The sequence below is a fragment of the Elephas maximus genome, chromosome 4, assembly GCF_024166365.1.
Source record: "Elephas maximus indicus isolate mEleMax1 chromosome 4, mEleMax1 primary haplotype, whole genome shotgun sequence".
In the NCBI taxonomy this organism is placed as follows: Eukaryota; Metazoa; Chordata; class Mammalia; order Proboscidea; family Elephantidae; genus Elephas; species Elephas maximus.
This window is the reverse complement of record NC_064822.1, coordinates 145,778,640-145,803,956: the sequence shown is the minus strand read 5'-3', so window position 1 is coordinate 145,803,956 and position 25,317 is coordinate 145,778,640. Positions and strand designations below refer to the sequence as shown.

At 37.1% G+C, this 25,317-nt stretch overlaps 1 protein-coding gene across 2 annotated transcripts in view; it reads right to left on the bottom strand.

Moving 5' to 3' along the window:
* Window positions 1–25,317, bottom strand: part of TMTC2 (transmembrane O-mannosyltransferase targeting cadherins 2) — a 452,862-nt gene that overhangs the window by 96,117 nt on the left and 331,428 nt on the right. For both annotated transcript variants that reach the window (XM_049883964.1, XM_049883965.1), the window contains exon 9: window positions 12,049–12,130. In XM_049883964.1, coding sequence (XP_049739921.1) covers window positions 12,049–12,130 — 82 coding nt within the window. The remainder of the gene's footprint in view (window positions 1–12,048; window positions 12,131–25,317) is intronic.

Genomic DNA, 25,317 nt, shown 5'->3' with positions numbered 1-25,317 from the left:
CTTTTTCAGTAATGCTTTACTTATCCAGGGCCTCTTGCCGTTCCATATGGAGATTTTTTTCTCCATCTCATTAGAAAATGCCACTGGAATTTGGATGGGGATTGCATTGTATCTGTAGAACGCTTTGGGTAGAACAGACATTTTCACCATGTTGAGTCTTCCTATCCAAGAGCAAGGTATGTTTTTCTACTTATGTAGGTCTTTTTTTGGTTTCTTCCAGTAGTGTCCTCTATTTTTTTTGTATACGTCTCTGGTTAGATTCATTCCTAAGTATTTTACCTTCTTGGGGGCTACAGTAAATGGTATTGATTTGGTGATTTCTGCTTTGAAGTTCTCTTTGTTGGTGTAGAGGAATCCAGCTGATTTTTGTATGTTTATCTTGTATCCTGAAACTTTGCTGAAATCTTCTATTAGTTCCAGTAGTTTTCTTGTGGATTCTTTCAGGTTTTCTGTGTATAAGATCATATCATCTGCAAACAGGGATACTTTTACTTCTTCCTTACCAATTTGGATGCCCTTTACTTCTTATTCTAGCCTAATTGCTCTGGCTACGTAAGACCTCCAGCACAATGATATTGGCTGCTGGCTTTATATAGATGCCCTTTATTATGTTCAGGAATTTACCTTCTATTCCTATTTTGCTGAGTGTTTTTTAATCATGAATGGATGCGGGATTTTGTCAAATACTTTTTCTGCATCAATTCCTAAGACCATATAGTTACTGCCTTTTGTTTTATTCATATGATGGATTACATTGGTTGTTTTTCTAATGTTGAACCATCCCTGCATACCTGGTATGAATCCGACTTGGTCATGGTGAATTATTTTTTTGATATGTTGTTGAATTCTATTGGCTAGAATTTTGTTGAGGATTTTTGCATTTATGTTCATGAGGTATACTGGTCTGAAATTTTTCTTTTTTGTGGTGTCTTTACCTGGTTTTGGTATGGTTTATGCTGGCTTCATAGAATGATTTTGGGAGTATTCCATGCTTTTCTATGGTTTACTAGTAGTGGTGTTAACGTCTCTGAAAGTTTGGTAGAATTCTCCAGTAAATCCATCAGGGCCAGGGCTTTTTTGTTGCTGTTGGGAATTTTTTAATGACACTTTCAATCTCTCCTTTTGTTATAGGTTTATTTAGTTGTTTCACCTCTGTTTGTGTTAGTTTAGGTAGGTAGTGTGTTTCTAGAAATGTGTCCATTTCCTCTAGGTTTTCAAATTCATTAGAGTATAATTTTTCACAGTATTCTGTTGTGATTCTTTTAATTTCATTTGGGTCTGTTGTGATATTGCCCATCTCATTTCTTATTTGGGTTATCTGCTTCCTCTCCTGTTTTTCTTTTGTCAGTTTGGCCAATGGTTTATTGATTTTGTTGATCTTTTCAAAAAAACAGCTTTTGGTCTTGTTAACTCTTTCAATTGTTTTTCTATTCTCTATTTCATTTAATTCTGCTCTAATTTTTATTATTTTCTGTCTTCTGGTGCCTGAGAGCTTCTTTTGCTGCTCTGTTTCTATTTGTTCACATTGCAGAGTTAATGCTTTGAGTTTGGTCCTTTCTTCTTTTTTGGTGTGTACATTTATTGCTCTGAATTGACCTCTGAGTACTGCTTTTACTGCATCCCAAAGTATCTGGTAGGGCGTGCTTTCATTCTCATTTGATTCTGTGAATTTCTTTATTCCATCCTTAATTTCTTCTATAACCCAATAGTTTTTGAGCAAGGTGTTATTCAGTTTCCATATGTTTGACCTTTTTCCTTGCTTTTTCTGTTATCAATTTCTACTTTTAAGGCTTTCTGGTCAGAAAAGATCCTTTGTAATATTTCAGTGCTTTGGATTCTGTTAAGGCTTCCTTTGTGGCCTAATACGTGGTCTATTTTGGAGAATGTTCCATGTGTGTTGGAAAAGAAAGTATACTTGGCTGTTGTTGGGTGGAGTGTTCTGTATATGACTGAGATCAAGTTAGCTGGCTGCGGCATTTAGATTTTCCGTGTCCTTAGTGAGCTTCATTCTGGGTGTTCTGTCCTTCACCCAAAGTGGTGTGATGAAGTCTCCTACTATTATTCTGGAGCTGTCTATCTCTCTTTCAATGCTGTTACAGTTTTACGTATTTTGGAGTCCTGTCGTTGGGTGTGTAAATTTTTTTATGGTTATGTCCTTCTGGTATATTGACCCTTTTAATCATTATATAGTGTCCTTCCTTATTCTGTGTGGTGGACTTCAAAGTCTATTTTGTCAGAAAATTACTATCCCTACTGCTGTTCTTTTTGATTGTTGTTTGCTTGATACATTTTTTTCCATTCTTTGAGTTTTACTTTGTTTGTGTCTTTACGTCTAAGGTGTGTCTTTTGTAGGCAGTATATAGATGGATCGTGTTTTTTTAATCCATTCTGCCCCTCTCTGTCTCTTTATTGGTGCGTTTAGTCCATTTATGTTCAGTGTAATTACTGACAGGTATAAGTTTAGTGCTGTGATTTTGATGTCTTTTTTTGTGTTGTTGACAGTTTCTTTGCTCCACTTAATTTTCTGCGCTGAGTCGTTTTTCTTTATGTATTTTCTTTTCACCTTTTTCATTGTTGTTGATTTTGTATTTACTGAGTTCTATGCTTTTCATTTTGATATATAGGATTGTTAGTTCCCTTTGTAGTTATGTTAATATTTGCCCCTATTTTTCTAAGTTTAGACCAATCTTTTATTTCTTTATATTACCTTGACTTCTTCTCCATATGCAAGATCTATGACTACATTTTTTAGTCCCCTTTTTTTTGTTTTAATGTTGTCATCTTTTACATAATGACATCTGTTTCCCTATTTTCAGTGTTTAGCTTTGATTTCTTTTTGTGACTTCCCTATCTAGGCTGATATCTGGTTGCTCTCCTGTGTTTGTAGTGTTGTTTTGTTATCTGATGTTATTGATCTTCTAACTGGAGTTCTGCAACTGATTTTTTGTTTATCCCTACCCACTCCTAAAATTCTCTCTTTACCTTTGGTTTCGGCAAGTTTGATTATAATATGTCTTGGTGACTTTCTTTTGGGGTCTACCTTGTGTGAGGTTTGAAGAGCATCTTAGATATCTTCCCATCTTTTACGATATCTGAGAAGTTTCTGCCAACAAATCTTTTACAATTCTCTCTGTATTTTCTATTATTCCCCTTGTTCTGGCACTCCAATCACTTGTAGGTTATTCCTCTTGAAAGAGTCCCATGTAATTCTTAGGGTTTCTTCATTTTTTAAATTCTTTTATCTGGTTTTTCCTCAAATAAGTTGGTGTCAAGTGCTTTATCTTCAGTCCCACTAATTCTGACTTCCTTTGCCTCAGTTCTGCTCCTATGACTTTCTATTGAGTAGTATAAGTCTGAATGTTTATTGTTAAGCTTCTGGATTTCTGTTTGTTGTCTCTCTATGGACTCTTGCAGCCTGTTAAATTTGTCTTTATGCTCTTCTATAATCTTCTTAAGTTCCTCTATTGCTTCTTCTGTGTGCTGCCTGGTTGTTCTGTTTTGCCTGATCTCCTTCCTGATCTCTTGAAGAGTTCTATATATTAATCTTTTGTAGTCTACCTCCAGTAATTCCAGGAAATTCTCTTCATCTGGAAGATTTCTTGATTCTTTATTCTGGGAGCTTGTTGAAGCCATCATGGTCTGCCTGTTTATGTGATTTGATATTGACTGGTGTCTCTGAGCCATCAATAAGTTATTGTATTTATTTATTTTATGTTTGCTTACTCTGTCCTAACATTTTGCTTTGTTTTGTTTTGATATGCCCAAATAGGCTGCTTGTGTGGACTAGTTTGAGCATTGGTGCCTTTGAAGCACTAACATCCTGTCATCCAATGGTTATATTTGTTACAAGGTATGTGAACCCAGGAGTCTTCCAAGGAGCATTCTGGGTGTACTTTTTCCAAGACAGATCTGTTTGTTCTTCTGGCAGTCTACAGTATAGTCAATATTCTTTCACAACACCATAATTCAAAGGCATTGATTCTTCTTTGGTCTTCCTTATTCATTGTCCACCTTTCCCATACATATGAGACAACTGAAAATACCATGGCTTGGTCATGCACACCTTAGTCCTTAAAGTGACATCTTTGTTTTTTTAAATACTTTAAAGGGGTCTTTTGCAGAAGATTTGCCTAATGGAGTATGTTGTTTTATTTCCTGGACGCGATTTCCATGTACATTGATTGTGGATCGAAGTAAAATGAAATCCCTGATAACTTCAATCTTTTCTTGATGTTGTTTATTGGTCCAGTCGTGAGGTTTTTTTTTTTTTTTTTTTCGTTATGTTGAGGTGTAATACATACTGAAAGCTGTAGTCTTTGATCTTCATCAGAAAGTGCTTCAAGCCCTCCTCACTTTCAGCAAGCAGGGCTGTATCATCCGTACATCACAGGTTGTTACTGAGTCTTCCTCCAGTCGTGATGCCACGTTCTTCTTCATATAGTTCAGCTTCCCAGTTTATTTGCTCAGCATACACCTGAATAAGTATGGTGAAATGATACAACCCTGATGCACACTTTTCCTAATTTTTTAAACCACACAGTAGCTCCTTGTTCTGTTAAAACAACTGCCTCTTGGTCTATGTACAGGTTCCTCATGAGAATAATTAAACGTTTTAAAATGCCCATTCTTTGCAATGTTATCCATAATTTTTTATGATCCACTCAGTTGAATGCCTTTGCACAGTCAATAAAACACAGGCAAATATCTTTCTGGCAATCTTTGTTTTTAGCAAGGATCTATCTGACATCAGTAACGGTATCGCTGGTTCCATGTCCCTTTGAATCCAGCTTGAATTTCAGGCAGTTCCCTGTTGATGTACTGCTGCAACTGCTTTAGAATGATCTTCAGCGAAATTTTACTAGCTTGTGATATTAAGAGTATTGTTTGATAATTTCTACAATCTGTTGTATCACCAAATAGAGTCACCCTTCAATAATAATTTGATAGATACATGGAAGGAGAGATTAAAGAATGAAAGAATAAATGGTATGTGGGAGGAGGAGAAAAAAACCTAAAGTGGAACCAATGTGAAAAAAAAAAAAAAATTAGTGCTATTTCTTGCTACTGGCAAAGGCTCTCATATCCAGATATTTATAATTAAAAAAAAAGTTCTATACTTTTCTGTGGGCCCAAAAGTACAAATGATAGAAAAACTGAATCTCAATGTTAGAAATGATTGGAAAAGATTGGACTGGCCATCTACCCCTTCACTACGCTTGAATTTTCTACTATCATTATAAACTCACATTTGAAAACCTTTAATGGCCACTCATTTCATCTGCATGTAACCCCTTTCATCACCAGGCAGTGTATAGTTAGGATATTCGTCCTTGTATGGAGCCATAATGTGTCTTCTCTTTCATAGCTTCTTGCTATTGTCTTAGTTCTGTCCTTGAAATATTCCCTGAATATATAGGTAGATAGGAAAAGAAGAAAGCAACCAAGGCTCAGGTAAAAGAATTATTTCTACTTTTTATCACATTTACCACCATCTGCTCCATTTTAACTTTTAATGCTTCTGTCCTTAATGCTTGATGAATTCGCACTTGCTGGGCTTTATACATAGTTACCTTATAACAAAATTCAATGAATTAAGTTGTGTCAATCTATATCAAATTTACTGCCATGTTTTACCTAAAAAGAACTTGAAGATTTATAATTTATTCCACCTGACAAACTCTTTTTCCTAATAATTCTTTAAAAAAACAGTTGGGAGGGGGTTTCTTTTCTTGGCTTTCATTCTTTTGGCAAAAGCTTCCTATTTGAGCCACATGGGAAACCCATAGAGAGTCCCTTGAATTACAGCCCCACATGAGACACCAAGGCACAAAATCCTCACTTTAGATATTTATAAAATTCCATAAAGACTTTACACGATTTGCTTTATATGCGGATGTGAATATCCTGTAAACTTGACGACACGCAAATACAATAATATAACACTCCTTAAAATGTTTGATAGAAGACCAGTGAGAAAATGAGTACACATTAGAAACACATGAAATATGAATGTTAGAAAATATTTCAGAAGTCCTTATTAACCCTTTCACTTTCTGAATCCCGGAAACAAAAAGTTCCACAGAGCCGTACATTTAATCCACTTATTGAACTTATTTTAGAAACCTGACTAACTTTCTTGGAAATCAATCTGAAGAAAAAAGGCAAACTGCAATTCAATCTACAGACAAACAGTGAATGCAAGATACGAGCAATAGATACTTTATAATATATAGCTTTTAAGAACTGCCTTTGCAAGCCAATATAAATTCCTGAAACTCCCTCTGTCTAGTCTCAAGTGGACAGCATTTTCCAAGTCACTATATAACTAAAAAAACCCCAAACCAAACCAAACCCATTGCTGTCAAGTCAATTCTGACTCACAGGAACCCTACGGGATAGAGTAGAACTGCCCCATAGTGTTTCCAAGGAGTGCCTGGTAGGTTCGAACTGCTGACCTTTTGGTTAGCAACTACAACTCTTAACCTCTATACCACCAGGGTTTCAATATAACTAACAAACACACCAAAAACACATAATCACCCAGGAGAGTGACTTTCCAACAGAACTCACCCATTTTTGCATTTTCATTGGCATTTGCAAAAACATTTAAAAAAGACTCAAAACAACACGTCTTTCATGTAAACATTTATTTTTAAGCTCAGGAAGTGTTATTATTCATTCAATCTCTGTGTATAAATACCCTAAATATACATAACCAGTAAGTTGGAACTACTATGATTCTCATGGTATCTATCTTCTTGGACAAAAAATAACAAAAAATCGAAGGGATCATTTCAGTAAGTTTGGGAACCTATATCCAATTTCAGAAAGGAGAGTATTTTTAACAGAAGTCAGCAAACACTTGTTACACATTACTGTGAGTATGACCATATGCTAGACACAGATGGTGCAAAAATGGAAAAAAACATCTGCCCTATTCTTAATTACATTAAAATTTTCTGAGAAGTAAGTGTGTAAATTCAAAATAATTTCTATTCCCACAACTGCCCCCAAGTCCAAGGCACCATCATCTCCTTCCTAAAACACTGCAATAAAACAAAACCAAGCCCACTGCCGTCGAGCCAATTCCAACTCATAGCAACCCTACAGGACAGAGTGGAACTGCCCCATAGGGTTTCCAAGGAGCAGCTGGTGGATTCGAACTGCCGACCTTTTGGTTAGCAGTGGAGCTCTTAACCATTGTGCCATCAGGGCTCCAAACATAGCAACAGTCTCCTAAAAACCTCCCCTTGCTTTACTCTGATCTTTCTCTTATTCCGTCTTCTCTACACGGTCTCTTCCACTGCTCTTAATTGATCCACAAAGTACTAAAGATTCTACATCGGCTTCCTCAATACGCTCCAGTCACAATGGCCTTTCTCTGCTGTGAACACAAGCTTGCTCTTGCCTCAGACCTTTGCACTTCCTTTTTTCTGTCTGAAACCCTCTTACCTGACTCTTCAGTAGCTGACTTAACTCAAATTTCGAATGTCACCTCCTCAAAGATGCCTTTACTTGAACACACTGTCTCAAAAAATACTCTACCTCCTACCTCATCACCTTCTAAAGAAAACATCATCTTATTTATTTTCTACATAGCACTACTCACTTTCTGAAGTCATCTCAGTTTTTTACTTATGTAACGACTACCCCAGTAACTAGAAGACTGCTTCGCAGCTAGTAAACACATTTTAAAAATCTTAAACTTAATAAAAGCCTTTCCCTGAAAATTTTATACTAACTCATGACTTACATAAACTTGGCATTCTAAAACTGTGCATGGAAGGGCCTAATGATCAAAAAAATCTATCTGTCTGTCTGCCTGCCTATCTATCAATATTATGAAAAGAAATGGAACATTTGTTATAGAAGCAACAGCGATGTCAGAAATGAAGGGATCCAGAGTTTAGTTACCTACAACTAACTTGGGCAAGTCAAATTCATTTCTCTAGTCTTCAATATACTTATTTGTACAATGCAGGGGTTGTGATGCAGTGAATTAATTAATATGGTCTTCTAGCCATAGTCTTTGTAACTCCCACCAAACGATTAGGTAGGATTATGCAAATGAGTTGTTTTTGCCCCATCAATGGGAATTCCAGAACACTTAATTTTGCTCATGAGAAACCTTTACATAGATCAAGAGGCAGTTGCTCAGACAGAACAAGGGGATACTGATTGGCTTAAAGTCAATAAAGGTGTGAGTCAGGGTTGTATTTGTTCACCATACCTATTCAATCTGTATGCTGAGCAAATAATACAAGAAACTGGACTATATGAAGAAGAACGGGGCATCAGGATTGGAGGATGACTCATTAACAACCTGCGTTATGCAGATGACACAACTTTGCTTGCTGAATGTGAAAAGGACTTGAAGCACTTACTAATGAAGATCAAAAACCACAGCCTTCAGTATGGATTACACCTCAACATAAAGAAAACAAAAATCCTCACAACTGGACTAATGAGCAACATCATGATAAATGGAGAAAAGATTGAAGTTGTTAAGGATTTCATTTTACTTGGATAAACAATCAGCAGCCATGGAAGCAGTAGTCAGTAGTCAAGAAATCAAAAGATGCATTGCATTGGATAAATCTGCTGCAAAGGACCTCTTCAAAGTGTTGAAGAGCAAAGATGTCACCTTGAAGACTAAGGTGCACCTGACAGGCCATGGTATTTTCAATCACATCATATGCATGTGAAAGCTGGACAATGAATAAGGAAGACTGAAGAAGAACAGATGCTTTTGAATTGTGGTGTTGGTGAAGAATATTGACTATACCATGGACTGCCAAAAGAATGAACAAATCTGTCTTGGAAGAAGTGTGGCCAGAATGCTCCTTAGAGGCAAGAATGGCGAGGCTGCATCTTACATACTTTGGACATGTTGTCAGGAGGGATCAGTCCCTGGAGAAGGACATCATGCTTGGCAGAGTACAGTGTCAGTGGAAAAGACGAAGACCCTCAATGAGGTGGACTGACACAGTGGCTGCAACAATGAGCTCAAGCATAACAACGATTGTAAGGATGGCTCAGGACCAGGCAGTGTTTCGTTCTCTTGCACACAGGGTGGCTATGAGTCAGAACCGATTTGATGACATCAAACAACAACAGCCATAGTCTTTGTAACTCCCACCAAATGACTAGGTGGGATTATTCAAATGAGTTGTCTTTGCCCCATCAAGGGGATTGGAGAGCTTGCTAATAATGTGAATAAGGTACATGGCACACTTGCGGGGATGGGACCATGCAAATAAGGTGAATGGAACCCTAGCAAGGGGATTGGTCAGTTTTGCCATCCTGCTAGGCATAAAGGGGGAAAGAGAGAGGAACTGTAACCCAGAAGACACAGAGAGGCAGCAGAGGCAGTAGAATCAGGACAAAGAGGGGTGACTGTAATACTGGAGACGGTGAGAAGCAGCAGCAGAGAAATGGTGGCAGCAGGGGCAGCTGAGCTAGGAGACCAGCAAGAGACCAGCAGGACACAGCCTGGCCCACTGAGCAAGAGAGCTGAGCGCCTTTGGGGCAAGGCTTTCTGGTGGAGTGGGGTGCCTCTGGCACTTACTTACAGATCTAAAAGAGCTTTGTCACACTTGCCTGAGCAGAGCAGAGGCCAGGTAGAGGGGATGAGAGGCCAAGGGCCAGGGAAAGGCCTGCATGAGGCATGGCTAAGAAGAGGCTGTCCTGATTGAAGAACTATATCTTGAGCATTCCTAAACCTGAATTGTAACCTGTTACTTCCCTAATAAACCCCATAACCTTTAGTATTGTCTGTGAGTTCTGTGTGCCCATTGCAAAGAATTATTGAACCTGGTAGAGAAGTAGAGAGTACTGTGAGAAAGGCAGCTGGTGTCAGAACTGATAAAAAGATTGAAGGGTGGAGGCATGTCTGACCTCAGCCTCACAGGAATCAGCCTTGGGCTATTTATCTTGATTCTCCTTCCCCCACCACACCATTTTTACAGGGGTTATATTACAGGATTCTAAAAGAACTTTCCAGTTCTAAAATTTAGGCATTTGAAGTAGACCCCTCAAATAAAAACCATTAATATTCCTTCAAATGTACATTTTTCCATAGCTTCAGCATAGTGAAACAAGAACATCAAGCACACAGTTATGGACTTCCTGTCCATTTATTGATTATTCTGCCTAAATCCCTCCTCTTCTAGATGCCTCATTTTGAGTCCTTTCCATTTCCCACTCCGGAGTGGGGGAAAAAAAAATGTTGAGACTATGATAAAATTAGAATGAATTATGCAATCATCCCTGTCTTAAAAATAAATGTACTTTATACGTATGCCAAAATAATATTAAAATAATCCAGGGGTACTGAGAAGAATCAGCTTTTAAGCGTGCATTTAAAAGAACATGTGTGATCACTGTTTCCAAATAACATATAACCCATTGCCATCAAGTCAATTTGGACTCAGGAATTTGTTGGATAATTAAAGCTAAATCCAAAAATTTCTGCTCTGAAAAATATCCTCTACCACCACCACTGGAAAAAAATATCAAGGGCATAATATAATATAAAGAAAAATTTATAGAAACAGGTAGAGATGGACAAGTCAGAATAATAAGGGGGGTCAACTGATAATATTAATACTATAGTGATTTTTTTTTCAATTGCAGTTTCAAATGTAGCAATGATGAAGTTTAAAGGAAGTGATTACTGAAAACCTAAAGCATATAATAAGATTATAGGAAACAAGCTTAGAAGATGCAGTGAGTACAATTAGTTTGAGGCAAATGAAAAGCAGGCAGCAAGATAGGAAAAAATTCTATTTCATATAATGCAATCATAAGGGGTCCTTTAATACTACGGGAAACTAATCATGGAACTACCCCTAATGGTAAAAAAGGGTGCCCAAAATAGTAGGCATGAGAAAATCCTAATTTACAATACTTTGTATAAGTAAACCTATAAAAATAAATTCTGCAACAAACAAGTCAGCTGCTATCTTAACAAGGCAATAAAACTGCACTGGGAAACAAAATCAATTTATGCAATAAATTGTATAAAATTATATGCTGCATTATGTTGGAAAGACAAAACATCACAATCCTAAGTTTGTAAACACCCACACAATGATGTAAATAAATAAACGGACTTGTGGTTGGTTAAGTGTATCCTCTATTTTATTATTTCCATTCTTTCACACTCGCAGCTTGTCACTAATTTATATTTTTACTAGCTGGAAACTGGAGAAGGAATTATCTATTATACAAGCATATTAGCTTCATTTCCTCAAGATTTAATTTCCGTCTATCTTTACGTTTACCGCTTGATCATAACTAACGCATCAAAGCCAATAGTGATTAAAACAAATTTTTTTTTTCCCCAAGAGATCAGCAAAAGTAAATGCCTTTGGCTCTTTGAAAGCCATTCCAACTGCAAATCTGGGAGAAACAGGCACATCTTACCAAACACCAAACCAGCTATACACTTCACCTCACTTAACATATGACTCACTACTATGAGATAGTAGAGTGTGACTGAGTTGTTATGTAAGTTATGTAAGCTAACTCCAAAATGATTAAGTCCAAGGCTAAACAGAACTCTTAACAGCTTATCCTTGGCCTCAGTCACAGGCATTTAAAGGCTGGTGTACACCCATATCTTCCAGAAGGATTTTGAGACCAAAACATAAACCTCTAAATGACATGCTCAACAAGCAACATTTCATTATTTAGAATAAAAAGGGAGCTAATATTTTGATTATGTACTATGCATCAGGCAAGGAGCTAGATGCTATCTTGGTGAGATCTCATTTAATCTGCACACTGATCTTGAAATGAACTAACTTCAAATATAGTTTCTCCATTGAAGTCTTATAAAAATTGCTAAAGGAAAATATTTGTCTTTCTATCACGTCACTATTATGAATTGGAAGGTATGAATATAATATGAGGCTAAATCTGCAATGACAAAGCTAATCTCCTCTCAAAATGCACTTTAGCAGCAGCCTTTCATAAAACCTAAATCTCTTATCAGCATTGATAGTAAACGTAGGTGACATGGAAAAAAAACTATCAACCACTCACCATAATGCATGTAACAGTTTCCTTTGGTGGGATCCAGCTCAATAGCCTTCAAGAAGAACTTTTCAGCCTCACTCTTACGACCCTTGAAAAACAGAGAAAATGGGTGATTCAGCAACAGATCATGAGGGACTCTTCATCTCCTGGGCCCAAATGAAGCAGACTAATTATGTCTACTTGGTAATGATTAATGGGGAAAAATGTTTTATTTTTACCTAGATGAGGATGATGAAGGAGAATATGTTGAAAGAGAAGACTGAGGTCAGAATCCTGGGAAACACCAGGATTAGACTAGAAGAAGAGAAGAAGCCAGTGACTTCATCAAAGAGATGGAAAAGACGAGGCCAGGGAAGCAAGAGAAAACATGAAAAAAAAAAAAAATGGTTTCACAGAAACCAAAAGATTAAGACAGTTTTAAAGAATGGTAAGGAATAGCATTATTATTTTCTATTTTATTTTCTCCCTTTGGTTTGTTTCCTCTTCAGTTCTCCTTCCTTATAAAGAATAATGGTCATTTTAGCTTTTGAGATGAACTTAATTAATTTAGTCCTAACTGCTCACTTTATATATGAAGATTGTCATAATGTGGTGAAGCTCAAAGAGCTACTGTTACCTTTGCTGCTCATTCAGGATTCCAAACTTCTAATCCAGGATTTAATCTAAAGATAGATCATCCTCTTAGCTATGGTGTTAAGTCAGTATTTTCATCATCCTCAGAAGTAAGCAAAAAAACATGGGAAAAGGTTTACATGTAATAAATGGATTTTGAATGAAATTATATCATAATTCAGATAGACTCTAAAAGTACGCATTTTTCAACTCCAGTGCTAACTTGATTATTCCTTCTGACCCCAAACTGACTACAGAGTAACATAAAGTGGTGGCCCGCAGTAGGAGAACATTCCCGAGAAGAACTGTCCTGGAGCAGCTCTGTCTTATCAGCCTGGTTCCAATTAAGTTCTACGCTGATCGTAATTAGCAGCAAGGCACTGGGTGATGTCCAGAAGCCATAGTCCATGGTAGAGAAACAATCGTATCTGCTTGCTCCTTCTATCCTTCTAATGTATATACTATATAGCAAATTAACTTCAGGTGATGTGTCATCTCTCTTCATAAAGACGGAGAGATGATAGATATAAATCAAAAAAAAAAAAAAAAGCAAACCCACTGAGGTCGATTCCTTTCGTAGCGATCCTATAGGACAGAGAACTGCTCCATAGTTTCCATGTAGTGTCTGCTGGATTTGAACTGCTGACCTTTTGGTTAGCAGCTGTAGCTCTTAACCACTATGCTGCCACACTATACACACATACATATATATTTAAGAGCACTGTTTTAGAGATAAATTTTCCAATGTTAGAGGCACAGAGTTAATCTAATATTGCACATGCCACACAACTGACTCATTTCACTACACCCACCATTTTGTTCATCCGCTCAAAAAGTTTCACTCTTTTGCTACATCCTTCATTTACTCATTATCCAAACAGGCTGGAGCTAGCCTACAGCCTCTGCCACTTGTAGCTGGTGATAACCAACTGATCAGACACTGCACTTCCTCATTTCTTCTTTCATTTTAATAATGTTACTGCATGAAATAGCTTCTCTTCAAATCATAAGTCTTTCAAATACCCAATAATTTAAAAAAATATGCAATTCTCTTCAAGATTTCCCATATCAATTTAGCTTCAAAGGAAAAAGGGAAAGCACAGGCAGAAATGCTTTCATACCACAGCATACTTTGATGAAAAAAAAAAAAAGAATTAGCAAGAATCTTCCCTAAATGATTCAGTAACTAATGAAGCAGGCAGCATGATGTCTGAGTTAAGAGCACAGATTCTAGGCAGGCAGATCGGCTCCCATACTTGGTTAGTTGTGTGATCCCAAGAAAAGTATTTCACTTCTTAGTTGCAATTTTCTCAATTGAAAAAAAGGAAATAATAAAACCTATTTTATAGGATTATTCCATTACCTGAGAAGATACACATAAAGTGATTATCATAGTAACCAGGTACATGGTAATACCTGAGTATTACAGTAAGTTTGTTATTTATTAATGTTAACATATTGCTTTACATGCCATAGAATTCAAGATTCTTAAAGATTGTGAATATATTTTGTTATATACACAGCCAAAAAATACATGGTCAGCTCTTAAATCATCATTGGAAAATGATATGCGAAGAATCTGAAGCAGATAGTAATAAAAGAAACGTGAAATATAAGCTACCATTGGTAAAGAGTCTGTACAAATCTTATTTGCAAAGATAAAAAGGATCCGCGAATTTTCTTCCACTTAAGTTTTTAAGGACAGAAGAAAAGAAGCTGATCTATTACCAATGCCATAGTAAAAGAGGCAGTAAAGTCCTTGTGTATAGTCCATTGGCAAAACAGTAATATGTAGCTTTGAAGACATGCACCAGAACTCAAAGGGCAGTGGCCTTTCGTTGCTCAGTGGACCAGATTATTAAAGGTAATGAGCCCCACTGTGTCATAAATGCAGAATACACACATTGATGCCCAGAACACTCTTTCCCAGATGAAATATTATGTCACCATGGCAAAGACCCATCTTTCTGCTTTGACCACTATTTATTTATTTAGTCAAGTGCAAAATAAGAAGGAAAGTAAAATCCTTCCAAAAGTATATAAAATCAAAAGGCTCCCAGACACGTAAGCCACCTAGACACACACGTTACTGGGTCATGGGAAAGGGGTCATGGTGGTTAGGAGATAACAGTAATTTAATCAAATTTCTGTTTCAACTATCATTGTTTTAGAGGGATGACAGTTAAAAAAGTGGGCATAAAGAAGAAAAAGTCATTTCTCAGCAGGTTTTACTTGGTGTCTTTTAGATTATGTCACCACCTTCTATAAACTAGCATTATAGAGTATCCACTGGTCATACAAAGCCTCATATTGTGCATTTTGTATATTAGTTGGGATGTCTGGACACGTGGTGGTTCAGATAACTGAGAAAAGGGGACTGTGATGGGCTGTGACAAATAAGGAAATTTGAGTTTGGGGCCTCAGTTTCTACTAGCAGCTCCATGACTTACTTGTTTTTGTAGGTTAAAACTTATTTATTGAATGCATACTATTTCTCTTGCACTGTTTGAAGTATTGGGATACATCAGTGAACAACAGAGTCTCTGCCTTCAAGTTCTAGTAGCAGGAGGCACATAATAAACACATAAATAAATAAATTGACCACAGAAAACTTTGGGCCAAATAATTCATTTCTCCAATTCTTATTGAGAGTAAGTGATCCAAAGGCAGGCAAGTCAGTGTTTGAATCTTGCCCCTCTACTAATTGAACTGTGTGATTTTGGGTAGATTTTATCACATCTCTGAGTCTCCTTTTCCTCATTTATAAAATGACCAGAATTAAAACGATTTTGAAGGATTAAGAAAATCACAAATAAAATGGAAATAATTAGCTTCAGATCTAGCACATGAAGCTCTGACATTGACTTTTTTTTCTCTTCTTCTATCTCCTCAAAAGAATTCTTCCTTCCAACTTCAATGGCACCACGAGGTTACCAATGTTTAGAAACTTATAAATCATCTGCAACCCATTTCTCCTTTTCAGTATCTCATGTGCTGGCAGAAAGTAAATTTCATGAATTTTCCATAAAATGTCTCTCATTACTTGTGCTTTTCCTTCTCCCAAGTACTGGTACCTTTCATTTCACATCTAGAATGCCACAGTAGATGCTCACATTTCCTTACTTGCTATACTTGACTTTACCATACCCAATACAGCCAGATTAATATTCTTAAACAGAACCATTTTTATGTTATGCCTTTGTTTAAAAATATTTTAATATCTCCTCTTTCTACCCCTTCTATTTGATAATCATCCTAGTTTTCAAAGTCTTCCACAATGTAACTCAAATGTTCTTGGATAAATTCTCTATACCCCGTCAAGCTACTTCCCTTTTGTACCCTGACCACAGCCCTTATGTCTTCTCTTAATTATTTGTTTTGAGCTGGAATGTTATTCTATTTCTTCACTCATTTGTATTCATTTTATGCTTCAAGCTTTGGCTGAAGTCTCACTTTTCTATAAAGCCCTCTGTGAGAATGGCTCCAGTTCCCACCAATCTCCCTCTTCTCTTAATTGTGATATGATTTTTTTTAAAGAGTCATTATCACCACCCCACAGTTATAAAACTTGAATTGCAGGTAGGATTTTGGCATAAATTAGCTATGTGATCGAGAATAAGGTACTAGACCACATATATATAAAAAAAAATTAGTTGGCAAACTGAATATTTACTTTGCAAAACTTTAAGTCTAGCTAAGTATTTATAGTTTGAACTTAGTGTATCCTCCCTCACATACACAAATCAGGTAAAACAGTCAAAAAAAAAGGTATACTAAAGCAAAAAATAGCTGAGAGTATAAAAGATTAAAAAATCAAGGGTATAAAAACAGAACAATAGAAATAGTTGATACTTTAACAGCCTAACTTTGAGCAATTCTAGGTTAGAAGTGCTCTACAGTTAGTATATTAGTGCTGATATGAAAATTGGTCAATTGGACTTTAAGCAGTACAGATGGTTATGGGATCAAAAAAAAGAGAGAAGAAGATGAGAGAAGAACTGACCAGAATCAGGGAAGAGGCATTTTCTTGGCCAAGGACTTCACCAGGCTCTAAGGACTAGGAATTTGGGGTTATCAATATATTTATATTGTTTGTACCTTATTGATTATAATCAACATATTTATATTATTTGTAGCACTGACTGATCATTAGAAAAAAAAAAAAAGACATTATCTAAACTTCCATGAAAAAAATGGCATCCTCAATTGGGATTCCAAACTCAAAGCAAACCTATTGCCATCGAGTCGATTCTGACTCATAGCAACCCTGTAGGACAGAGTAGAACTGCCCCATAGAGTTTTCAAGGAGCACCTGGTAGATTTGAACTGCTGACCTTTTGGTTAGCAGCAGTAGCACTTACCCACTAGTCCACCAGGGTTTCCGCAATTGGGATTAGGCTTTGTTATGTTCTGCAGACTGACAGTAATAAGACACACATATGTAAACAAAAAAGTCGGTAAAGTTTATACAAAGCCAGTCCATGCCATGGGATCAGTTTTCAACTAATTTGTTTCATTTTCCTAATTAAATTGGATGCTACTACCACCATTCAGAGACAGATACCCACCTGAGTGGGTGAAGAAGGTGAATAGCATCTCTGTGAATGGTTAATCAACACTTTTTCCAATTCCAGAATATAAAACAGATGAATATGTGTTTACACACACACACACACACACACACACACACACACAGAGTACCCTGATCATTCCTGGAACTCCCATTTAAGGAAGCATACAGGAGTATGAAATGTGAAAAGAATTATACAAGTATGGGCCACAGCTTGAATTCTGTTTTATTTTAAAAAGTAAACCACACCCAAACTTTCATACTTATTTTTAGTAACATATTACATGTAGCATCAATCACCCGCCTCAGCAGGGTCATGATACCACAGCTCAGAAATGCTGTTTCACTAAATGACACCTGATGACATCGAGCCTGTGCATTATATTCTAACTTAAATATATATTGTCATTTTATCCAAAATGTAATTAGTTCATTAATCTTGTCCTACAAGTTAGAATTACTTCCATAAAACTTTACCTTTTCTTCTTATATTTGCCAGTGTTCTGTAAACATAATAAGCAGTCAATAAATAAGTAGGCTACCACTATTTTCTTAATATTACTTCATAGCTGATAGTTGTTCCCTTAGTTATTTATGTTTACATGTTATCTGACAAGCCAGATTTGTGAATAAAGTCCTAGCTTCTCTATTTGACATCTGGAAACTGTCACAACAAGTAAGATCTTTGAAACTATAAAAAGAGTTCTTCAGAACTAGCCCACATTCTCAACCAAATATTTATATCCTAACTGGGGATTACTGGGATCTTTGGCATTGGTAGGAATACAAATTAGAATAATAAAAAAAAAAAAGCAAAGCAGAGAATTTATTTAGAGGCTTCTTATTTCGAGGCTGCTTTAGGCTCAAAAGGTCAGCAGTTCAAATCCACACCAGCCATTCCTTGGAAACCCTGTGGGGTAGTTCTTTTCTGTTCTATAGGGTCACTATGAGTTGGAATTGACTCAATGGCAGTGGGTTTGGTTTTCCGTTTTTTTTTTTTTTTTTTTGGTTTTAGGCTCTAAATATTTTGATCAATAAGCTTGGCACAGGAAGAGTCTCCACTGGCAATTCTGTATCTAACAACCACTCCCCTATAGTTACAGTGTTTATTCTTTGGGAACGTTTGATGATTGTGAATACGGGTCATTTCTCACAAACAATCCAAATCACACCTTCATTTCACATTCAAGTTTACATCTACATCAATAATAAAAAAGAGGAAAGCAGCTAATAAAAAACGGGCCAAAAGCTTATGCGTAGTTTGGTAAATGTATTGGTTAAACATGCAGCATAGTTGAGTGAGAGCAAAAGGAAAAACAATTAAGCAGATAGTCTTGAAATATTAATTTGTGAGAGTCACCATTTACAAATATTAGAAGCATTAATTGATATTTTGTTTTGAGCATGACATTGTTTTATACATGTCTTCGGGATGTAAAATGTTTCCTCCTATAAAGAAAAAAGTATTTAAAAAAAAAAATCTAACATTTCAACTTACTCTTACAAATCCAGATAATTTACACTGAAATCATTTAATCCTAACACTGACCAAGTCATTAAATATTATCAAGGAAGGCAAACCTTAATTAGAGGCAAACGAAGTGGTAGAGACAGCAATAGCTTACATGATTAAAAATTCTATTCACCTACTCCCAAAAAATATCCCCCATCAAATTGCCAGGTGCCTAAAATATGTATATTATGACTTTCATTTTTCAGTGATAGGATAAGACATCTTGGGGAAACCAAAAACCAAACCTGTTGCTACTGAGTCAATTCCGACTCACAGTGACCCTAGGGCAGAGTAGAACTGCCCCATATGGTTCCCAAGGAGCAGCTGGTGGATTTGAACTCCCAACCTTTTGATTAACAGCTGAGTTCCTAACCTTTGGGAAACACTAAGATGTAAACAGAAGATACGAAATTGTTCCAGTACAAAAGTGAACATGGCTAAATAGTTTACTAATAATTTGCTGTTTTCCTCCCTGACTTGTCCTCTCATATCCATTTTTCACGAATATCAGGCCTTTTGTTTCCTGTTTTCCAAAATATTCCAAAGCAGAAGCTACCTGAAAAACACCCTGATTTGGGAGTATACTGTCAGAGAACCTACCCTCATTGAAAAATTACATCAAACGACACCGAGGGCAGCTAGAGGAGACAAAGAGTGCCTCACACTGTTCAGGGACACTGCTCAGAATAGGTACCAGGGCCACAACAGGGAGGGATGCTGTGTGGTATGCCAAGGTGAAGGCCAGACCCCAGAACTAGAAATCCCGACCTGAGCAAAGCTTCCCTGAAACCTGCGTCAGGTCCCACTGTAGAGTTATTAGGCTTCAAGGTGACAGTATCAGCTCAGACCAAGATGATCAGCCTCCTTCCCCTCTTTCTGAGCACCATTAAGTCTTCCAGATTCATGTGCACCCTTGGGAGTAGAGGAGGCCACAAAACTGGATGAAATTAAATGGCTGACCAAGGATGATCGAAGACTGCAATAGACTAAATTTCATTCAAATAATGTAAAGAAGTGGACAGACAGGTTGCATGCAGCTGAACTGCTGGTTTGAAAGACAGGCATGTTAGATAAGCAAAAGGGACAAACAAGCAATTTGTAAAAACCAAAATATAACTGGCCAACACACCTATGAAAACATGTTAAACTTAGTATTAAATTTCGCTAAAATGCAAACCAATACAACCCTGAGACGTTATTATTCATCTATCAAAAAATTTCAAAAAAATGACAGAACTCAGTATTGTTCATAAAAAAAGGCACTCATATAACACATTTTGCTCAAAGATAGTAAAATGTGATTGAAATTTTCCCAGAGAGCAATCTGACATGTACCAAAAGTCTTTCAATCATATACACACTTTGACCAAACAATTTTATCTCTAGGCATGTGCCCGAAGGGAACACCTGTAGATACAAAGAGGTGGCTGTTAATTTTCATTGCAATATTGTTCATTCAACTCAATGTCCATCAGCATGAATTTGGTTAACCAGATGTCACTTCAGTGAAATACTATATATCTGTTAAAATGATCTTGTAGAAAATTATTTAAATTGCAAAAGTCTTCATGATCCATAGCTAAATGAAATAAGTAGGTTGTAAATCACCAATTATAGCCTAATCACCTATTTTAAAACTAAAAGAATATCTCTAAGAGGAGAAAAGTATGACCCTTATCACTGGCTCAATTACTACTAGGGTTTCCAAGGTGAAAGAGAGAATCCATCTCTAAGTATTTCCAGACTGATGGGGACACCCAAAGTAGACTGTTAAAAAAAAAAAAAAAGCTGTATTAGTGGTAAAACTACGTCTTGAGAACACAAGGGAAGGTACACTACTGAGTCTACCGAGAAAGCAGAGCAATGGATTAAGCTCCTGTTATGTGCCAGGGTGTGTGTCAAGTCTTGGTATTCAAACCAAATAATAGTGCTTAAATTTTGGAGATGGAAAAGACACAAACTCATAACACTGTCAGTTACTCTTAAGCACCTTGGTGAAACGTAATGCAGAAAGGGGGGATAGAGCAATACAGACAGGGCTTGGGGCGAGTGGGGTTACATTATATAAAGTGGTCAAGAAAGACCTTTGGGGGCATTTGAACACTGACCTAAATACAGTGAGCAAGCCCTGAAAACACCTGGCATGTCTGGAGTGTTAGGGCCAAACAGGGAAGTCAGTATGGTAGGGGTAGGATACATCCCACAGAGAGTCGTAGGAAATGAAGGAGTGTGAAAAACAGGAGACAACAGATCATGAAGGGACTCCTGGGCCACTGTCAGGAATTTGAAATTTTCTATGAGCAGGAAGGAATGAAGGAGTGGTGGTGGTGCAATGGTTAACCATTCCACTGCTAACCAAAAAGTCTGCAGTTTGAACCCACTAGCCGAATAAGGGAGAAAAGACCTGGCAATTTGCTCCCGTTAAGATTACAGCCTAGGAAAACCTATGGGGCAGTTCTACTTTGTCAGAAAGGGCCAGTATGAGTGCAGTCAACTCGAATGCACACAGCAACAACAACCTGAGCATGAACTGATCGACTGCACACGACAGCAGGAGCACCACGGAGGATTTTAAGCAGGTACAATGTAGTCATACTTAACGTTTTTAAAATATCACTCTAAATGTTGGGTGGACAACTGACCATAGGGCTTGCAGGAAAGGAAACAGGGAGACCACTTAATAGGTAATTAACACTCTATGCCTTAGACCTGGGTGATAGTGGAAGTGGTCAGACTTGGGATCTTTTTTGACGAGAGCTAATAGAAAGAAGGAGCAGAGAGATTGGGCTTGGTGCATAAATAAAAAGAATAGTCAAGCAGGACCCTGCAGTTTTTGACTTGTGGCACCTGGGTGAATGCAAGTGTCATTTACAGATATGGGAATGACTGTGTGGAAGTGGCTGTGGGGAGAATGCAGGGCTTTACACCACTTCATTCTGGTTCAAACCCCTGCTGATAATGTGCATTTCTAATAAGTTTCCTGCTGAGAATTTGCATTTCTAATAAGTTGCCAGGAAGTTATACATAAGAATCACATGGGGATCTTATTAAAATGCAGATTCTGATTCCCGTAGGGGTAGAAATGCAAATTATCATTAGGGGACTTGCAGAAATGCATATTCTCAGCAGGGGTTCAAACCAGAAGGATGCCATTTGAATCCCTAGTAGAAAGATACATGTGGAGTAGAGTAAGTGAGTTTGTTTGACTGAAATGCTAGGGAAATAGAGTACGGAGGACTAATTCAGAAAGACTGGTCCAGATACGAGGCCATAGATTAAGTACTGACAGAATAAAAGCATCAGATATCTGGTACTTTGCAGGAGAAAAGTAAAAGAAGAACTGTAAGAATGGCAAGAGGGGGAAAAAGCAAAAACAGAACAAAATAAAAAAACTTGCTGACTTATATTTTAAACACTATGATGCTAATAAAAGAGAAAATATATTACAAAAACATTATAAAGTGTAAGCATACAGGGCCATTATAAATTACCATTTCCAATTATAAGGAATTTGGCTTTCATAAATATTTATTTAAAATATTTGATAATAAAAAATAAAGACTATTCAGATTTAACTTTGTTGCTTTGTACAAGACTTTGAAATTATGAGTAAAAATGTTGGATTATATGTTTAAACACAAAATTGCTAACTTCTATAAATATTACAGAACTATGTTTAGCTTACTCAGATTTCCTGTTACCTTACAAGTTTTCATTTCCTTTCTACATCTGCTCATGCGTATATTTTCCCTTCAAGGGTAAAGAGGTCATCCACACATACTATAATAACATTTCAGAGGAGATAATTGATTTGATAGGATACAACCACTTCTTAAGTTCCACATGGACAAATTAGGCCATTTCATTGCATTTCTATACAAAGCTCAAAGTCAAGTTAAACCCAACATCTCATCAAAGCTCTTTATCCCTAATCTTAGCTGATGAGAATGGCATCCAGGTATTTTATTAAAATGCCTGAGGAACTTGAAAGAAGTAAATTTTTGGTGTAAAATTACAGATAAATACATTCCAAAAATTTACTGTAAAAAATTATATATTTTTTGAAATATTAAAATTGAGCATTTTAAGACTTTAAAAATGCATACAGCTTTATCTTTGAATCATAAACCAAAAAGAAAAATATCTACCTGTATATAATAAAACGCTGGTGGCATAGTAATTAAGTGCTACAGCTGCTAACCAAAGGGTCAGCAGTTCGAATCCGCCAGGTGCTCCTTGGAAACTCTATGGGGCAACTCTACCCTGTCCTATAAGGTCGCTATGAGTCGGAATCAACTCGACGGCACTGGGTTTGGTTTTTTGGTTTTATAATAAAAACAGTAAAATTCTAGCAGTCTATTCAATTTATTCAGTGATTCCCTTAATGCAACAAATATATATTGGGTACTGTTATGGATTGAATTGTGTCCCCCAAAAACATGTGTAGTAAATCTTAACACCATACCAGTGGATGTGGTCCCATTTGGGAACAGGGATTTCTTTGTTATGCTAATGTGGTTACATTTTAAGTAAATCACTTCTGAGATACAAAAAAAAGCAGATTGGGCACAGAAGCTGGGAAGTACAGATGCGGGGAAGATATATGCCACACCACATGAAGATCCCTAAGGAAACGAGGAACAGAAGTTCAAAGAGACAAGGACCTTCCCCCATAGCCAACAGAGAGAGAAAGCCTTACTCTAGAGCCAGTGCCCTGAATTTGGACTTCTAGCCCCCTACGCTGTGAGAAAATAAATTTCTGTTCATATTAAAGCCACCCACTTTCTGTTCTAGCACTACTGAGAAACTAAGAAAGGTATCTATGTGCCTAGAACTGTGTTAAGCACTAGGTCAAAAATGATGAACAAAAACAGACAAAACTCCTGCCTTCATGAAGCTTACATAACTGAAACTATTATGAGTATGACAAAAACAAGGTTGGCTTTGATGTAAGATGTGTATGGCTAACTAGCTGAAGGGGAGACAGAAATATTCTAAGTAGAAATCCCTGTAGCAGGAGCACACACAAAAAACATGAATCTTAGGGGGAGTGGGATGGAGAGAATAAGTAGAGGTGGGCCATGTGATCAGGCAGGGAAGAGCAGCTCACATCTGGCTTGAAGTTCATATTAAGGAATTGTGTATTTGGTGTTTTGTAGAGATTACTCTGAAGGCAATGCGGACAATACGTTGGAATGGGGACAGAAAGAATACGGGCAAAGCCGTCCAGGCTTAAACTAGAGTAATGGGGTGAGAGTGGAAATGAAGATTAGTGGACTGACATGAGAGATAACTAGGTAAAGCAGACAGAATTTCATGATGGATAGGATAGGCATAGGGTGGGATGAAGGAGATGGGTAACAAGGATGACCCACTGTTTCCTAGATTATGAAGCTGAGGGGAAGCTGATTAATACAGTGTTTACTGTGACATGGAATACTGGAAGAGAACCAGGTTTAAGCAGTAAAACTATGAGCTCAGTTTTGGCAGTTGTAGAGACTTTGGTACCTTTGAGACATCTGAGATGTCAGGATGTGGCTTATTTATCAGCTTGAATTGAGAGAGAAGGCAAGGTAAAACAGTATTTCAAAAAAACGGCAGTAGTCAATTGTGTCAAATGCTGAATAATATCTTCTAGATTTAGTGGCTCAGAGATCACTGGTGACCTCAATAAGGTGTGTTTGTATGGAGTAATAGGTCCTGAAGCCAGGAGGAGTGGGAGAAAGTTTGGGTTTGGGGGATGAAGAAATGGATACTGCAATTACAATTATGTCAATAAAAGGTTACAAAGAGGAAAGGGTTGGCTGGAAGGGGATCAGACCCAAGAAGAGTTTTGAAAAAGAACACACAACATCAAAAGATAAATTGTGACTAGGTATAAAAATTAATGCCTAATGTATTTTTCTGTGTTTAATTGAAAAACAGAAAGAAAATGTTTTTTTAATCTATTTTTAGAAGTCTTAGATAACTTCCCAATTATGGCCATAGCTAAGTTAAACTCTCTTAGAATTCTCCACACTGAGTCTTTTCCTCCAGGTTCTCTGACAACTTGATTCCTCCTACTTTTGTCCTGTTGTTGGGTATTGGCAAGTCAATTTCGACTCATATCAACTCAATGTGACAGAGTAGAACTGTCCCATAGGATCTGTTTGGTTGTAATCTTCATGGAAGCAGATCCTAAGGTCTTTCTCCCACAGACCTGCTGGGTAGGTTTGAACCGCAAAACTTTCGGTTAGCACCTGAGCATGTAACTACTGCATCACCAGAACTCCTTATATTCGTCTTAACATTTACCATTTCATAACCTAATTGCCATTTTTCATTTCCTCTTCCTGTTTAACCCCTTTATTGGAAATAATTAATCATCACTTAGCCAAGAGGCAGATGCATAGTTGCTGCTGTTTGTTGCCCTCGATTCTAAATCATGGCAACCCCATGTATGTCAAAGGACTGGTCCATAGGGTTTTCAAGGCTGTGATTTTTTAGAAGCAGATCATGAGGCCTGTCTTCTAAGGCACCTCTGGATGGGTTCGAACCACCAAGCTTCTGGCTAGTTGTCAAGCCCTTAACTGTTTGTGCC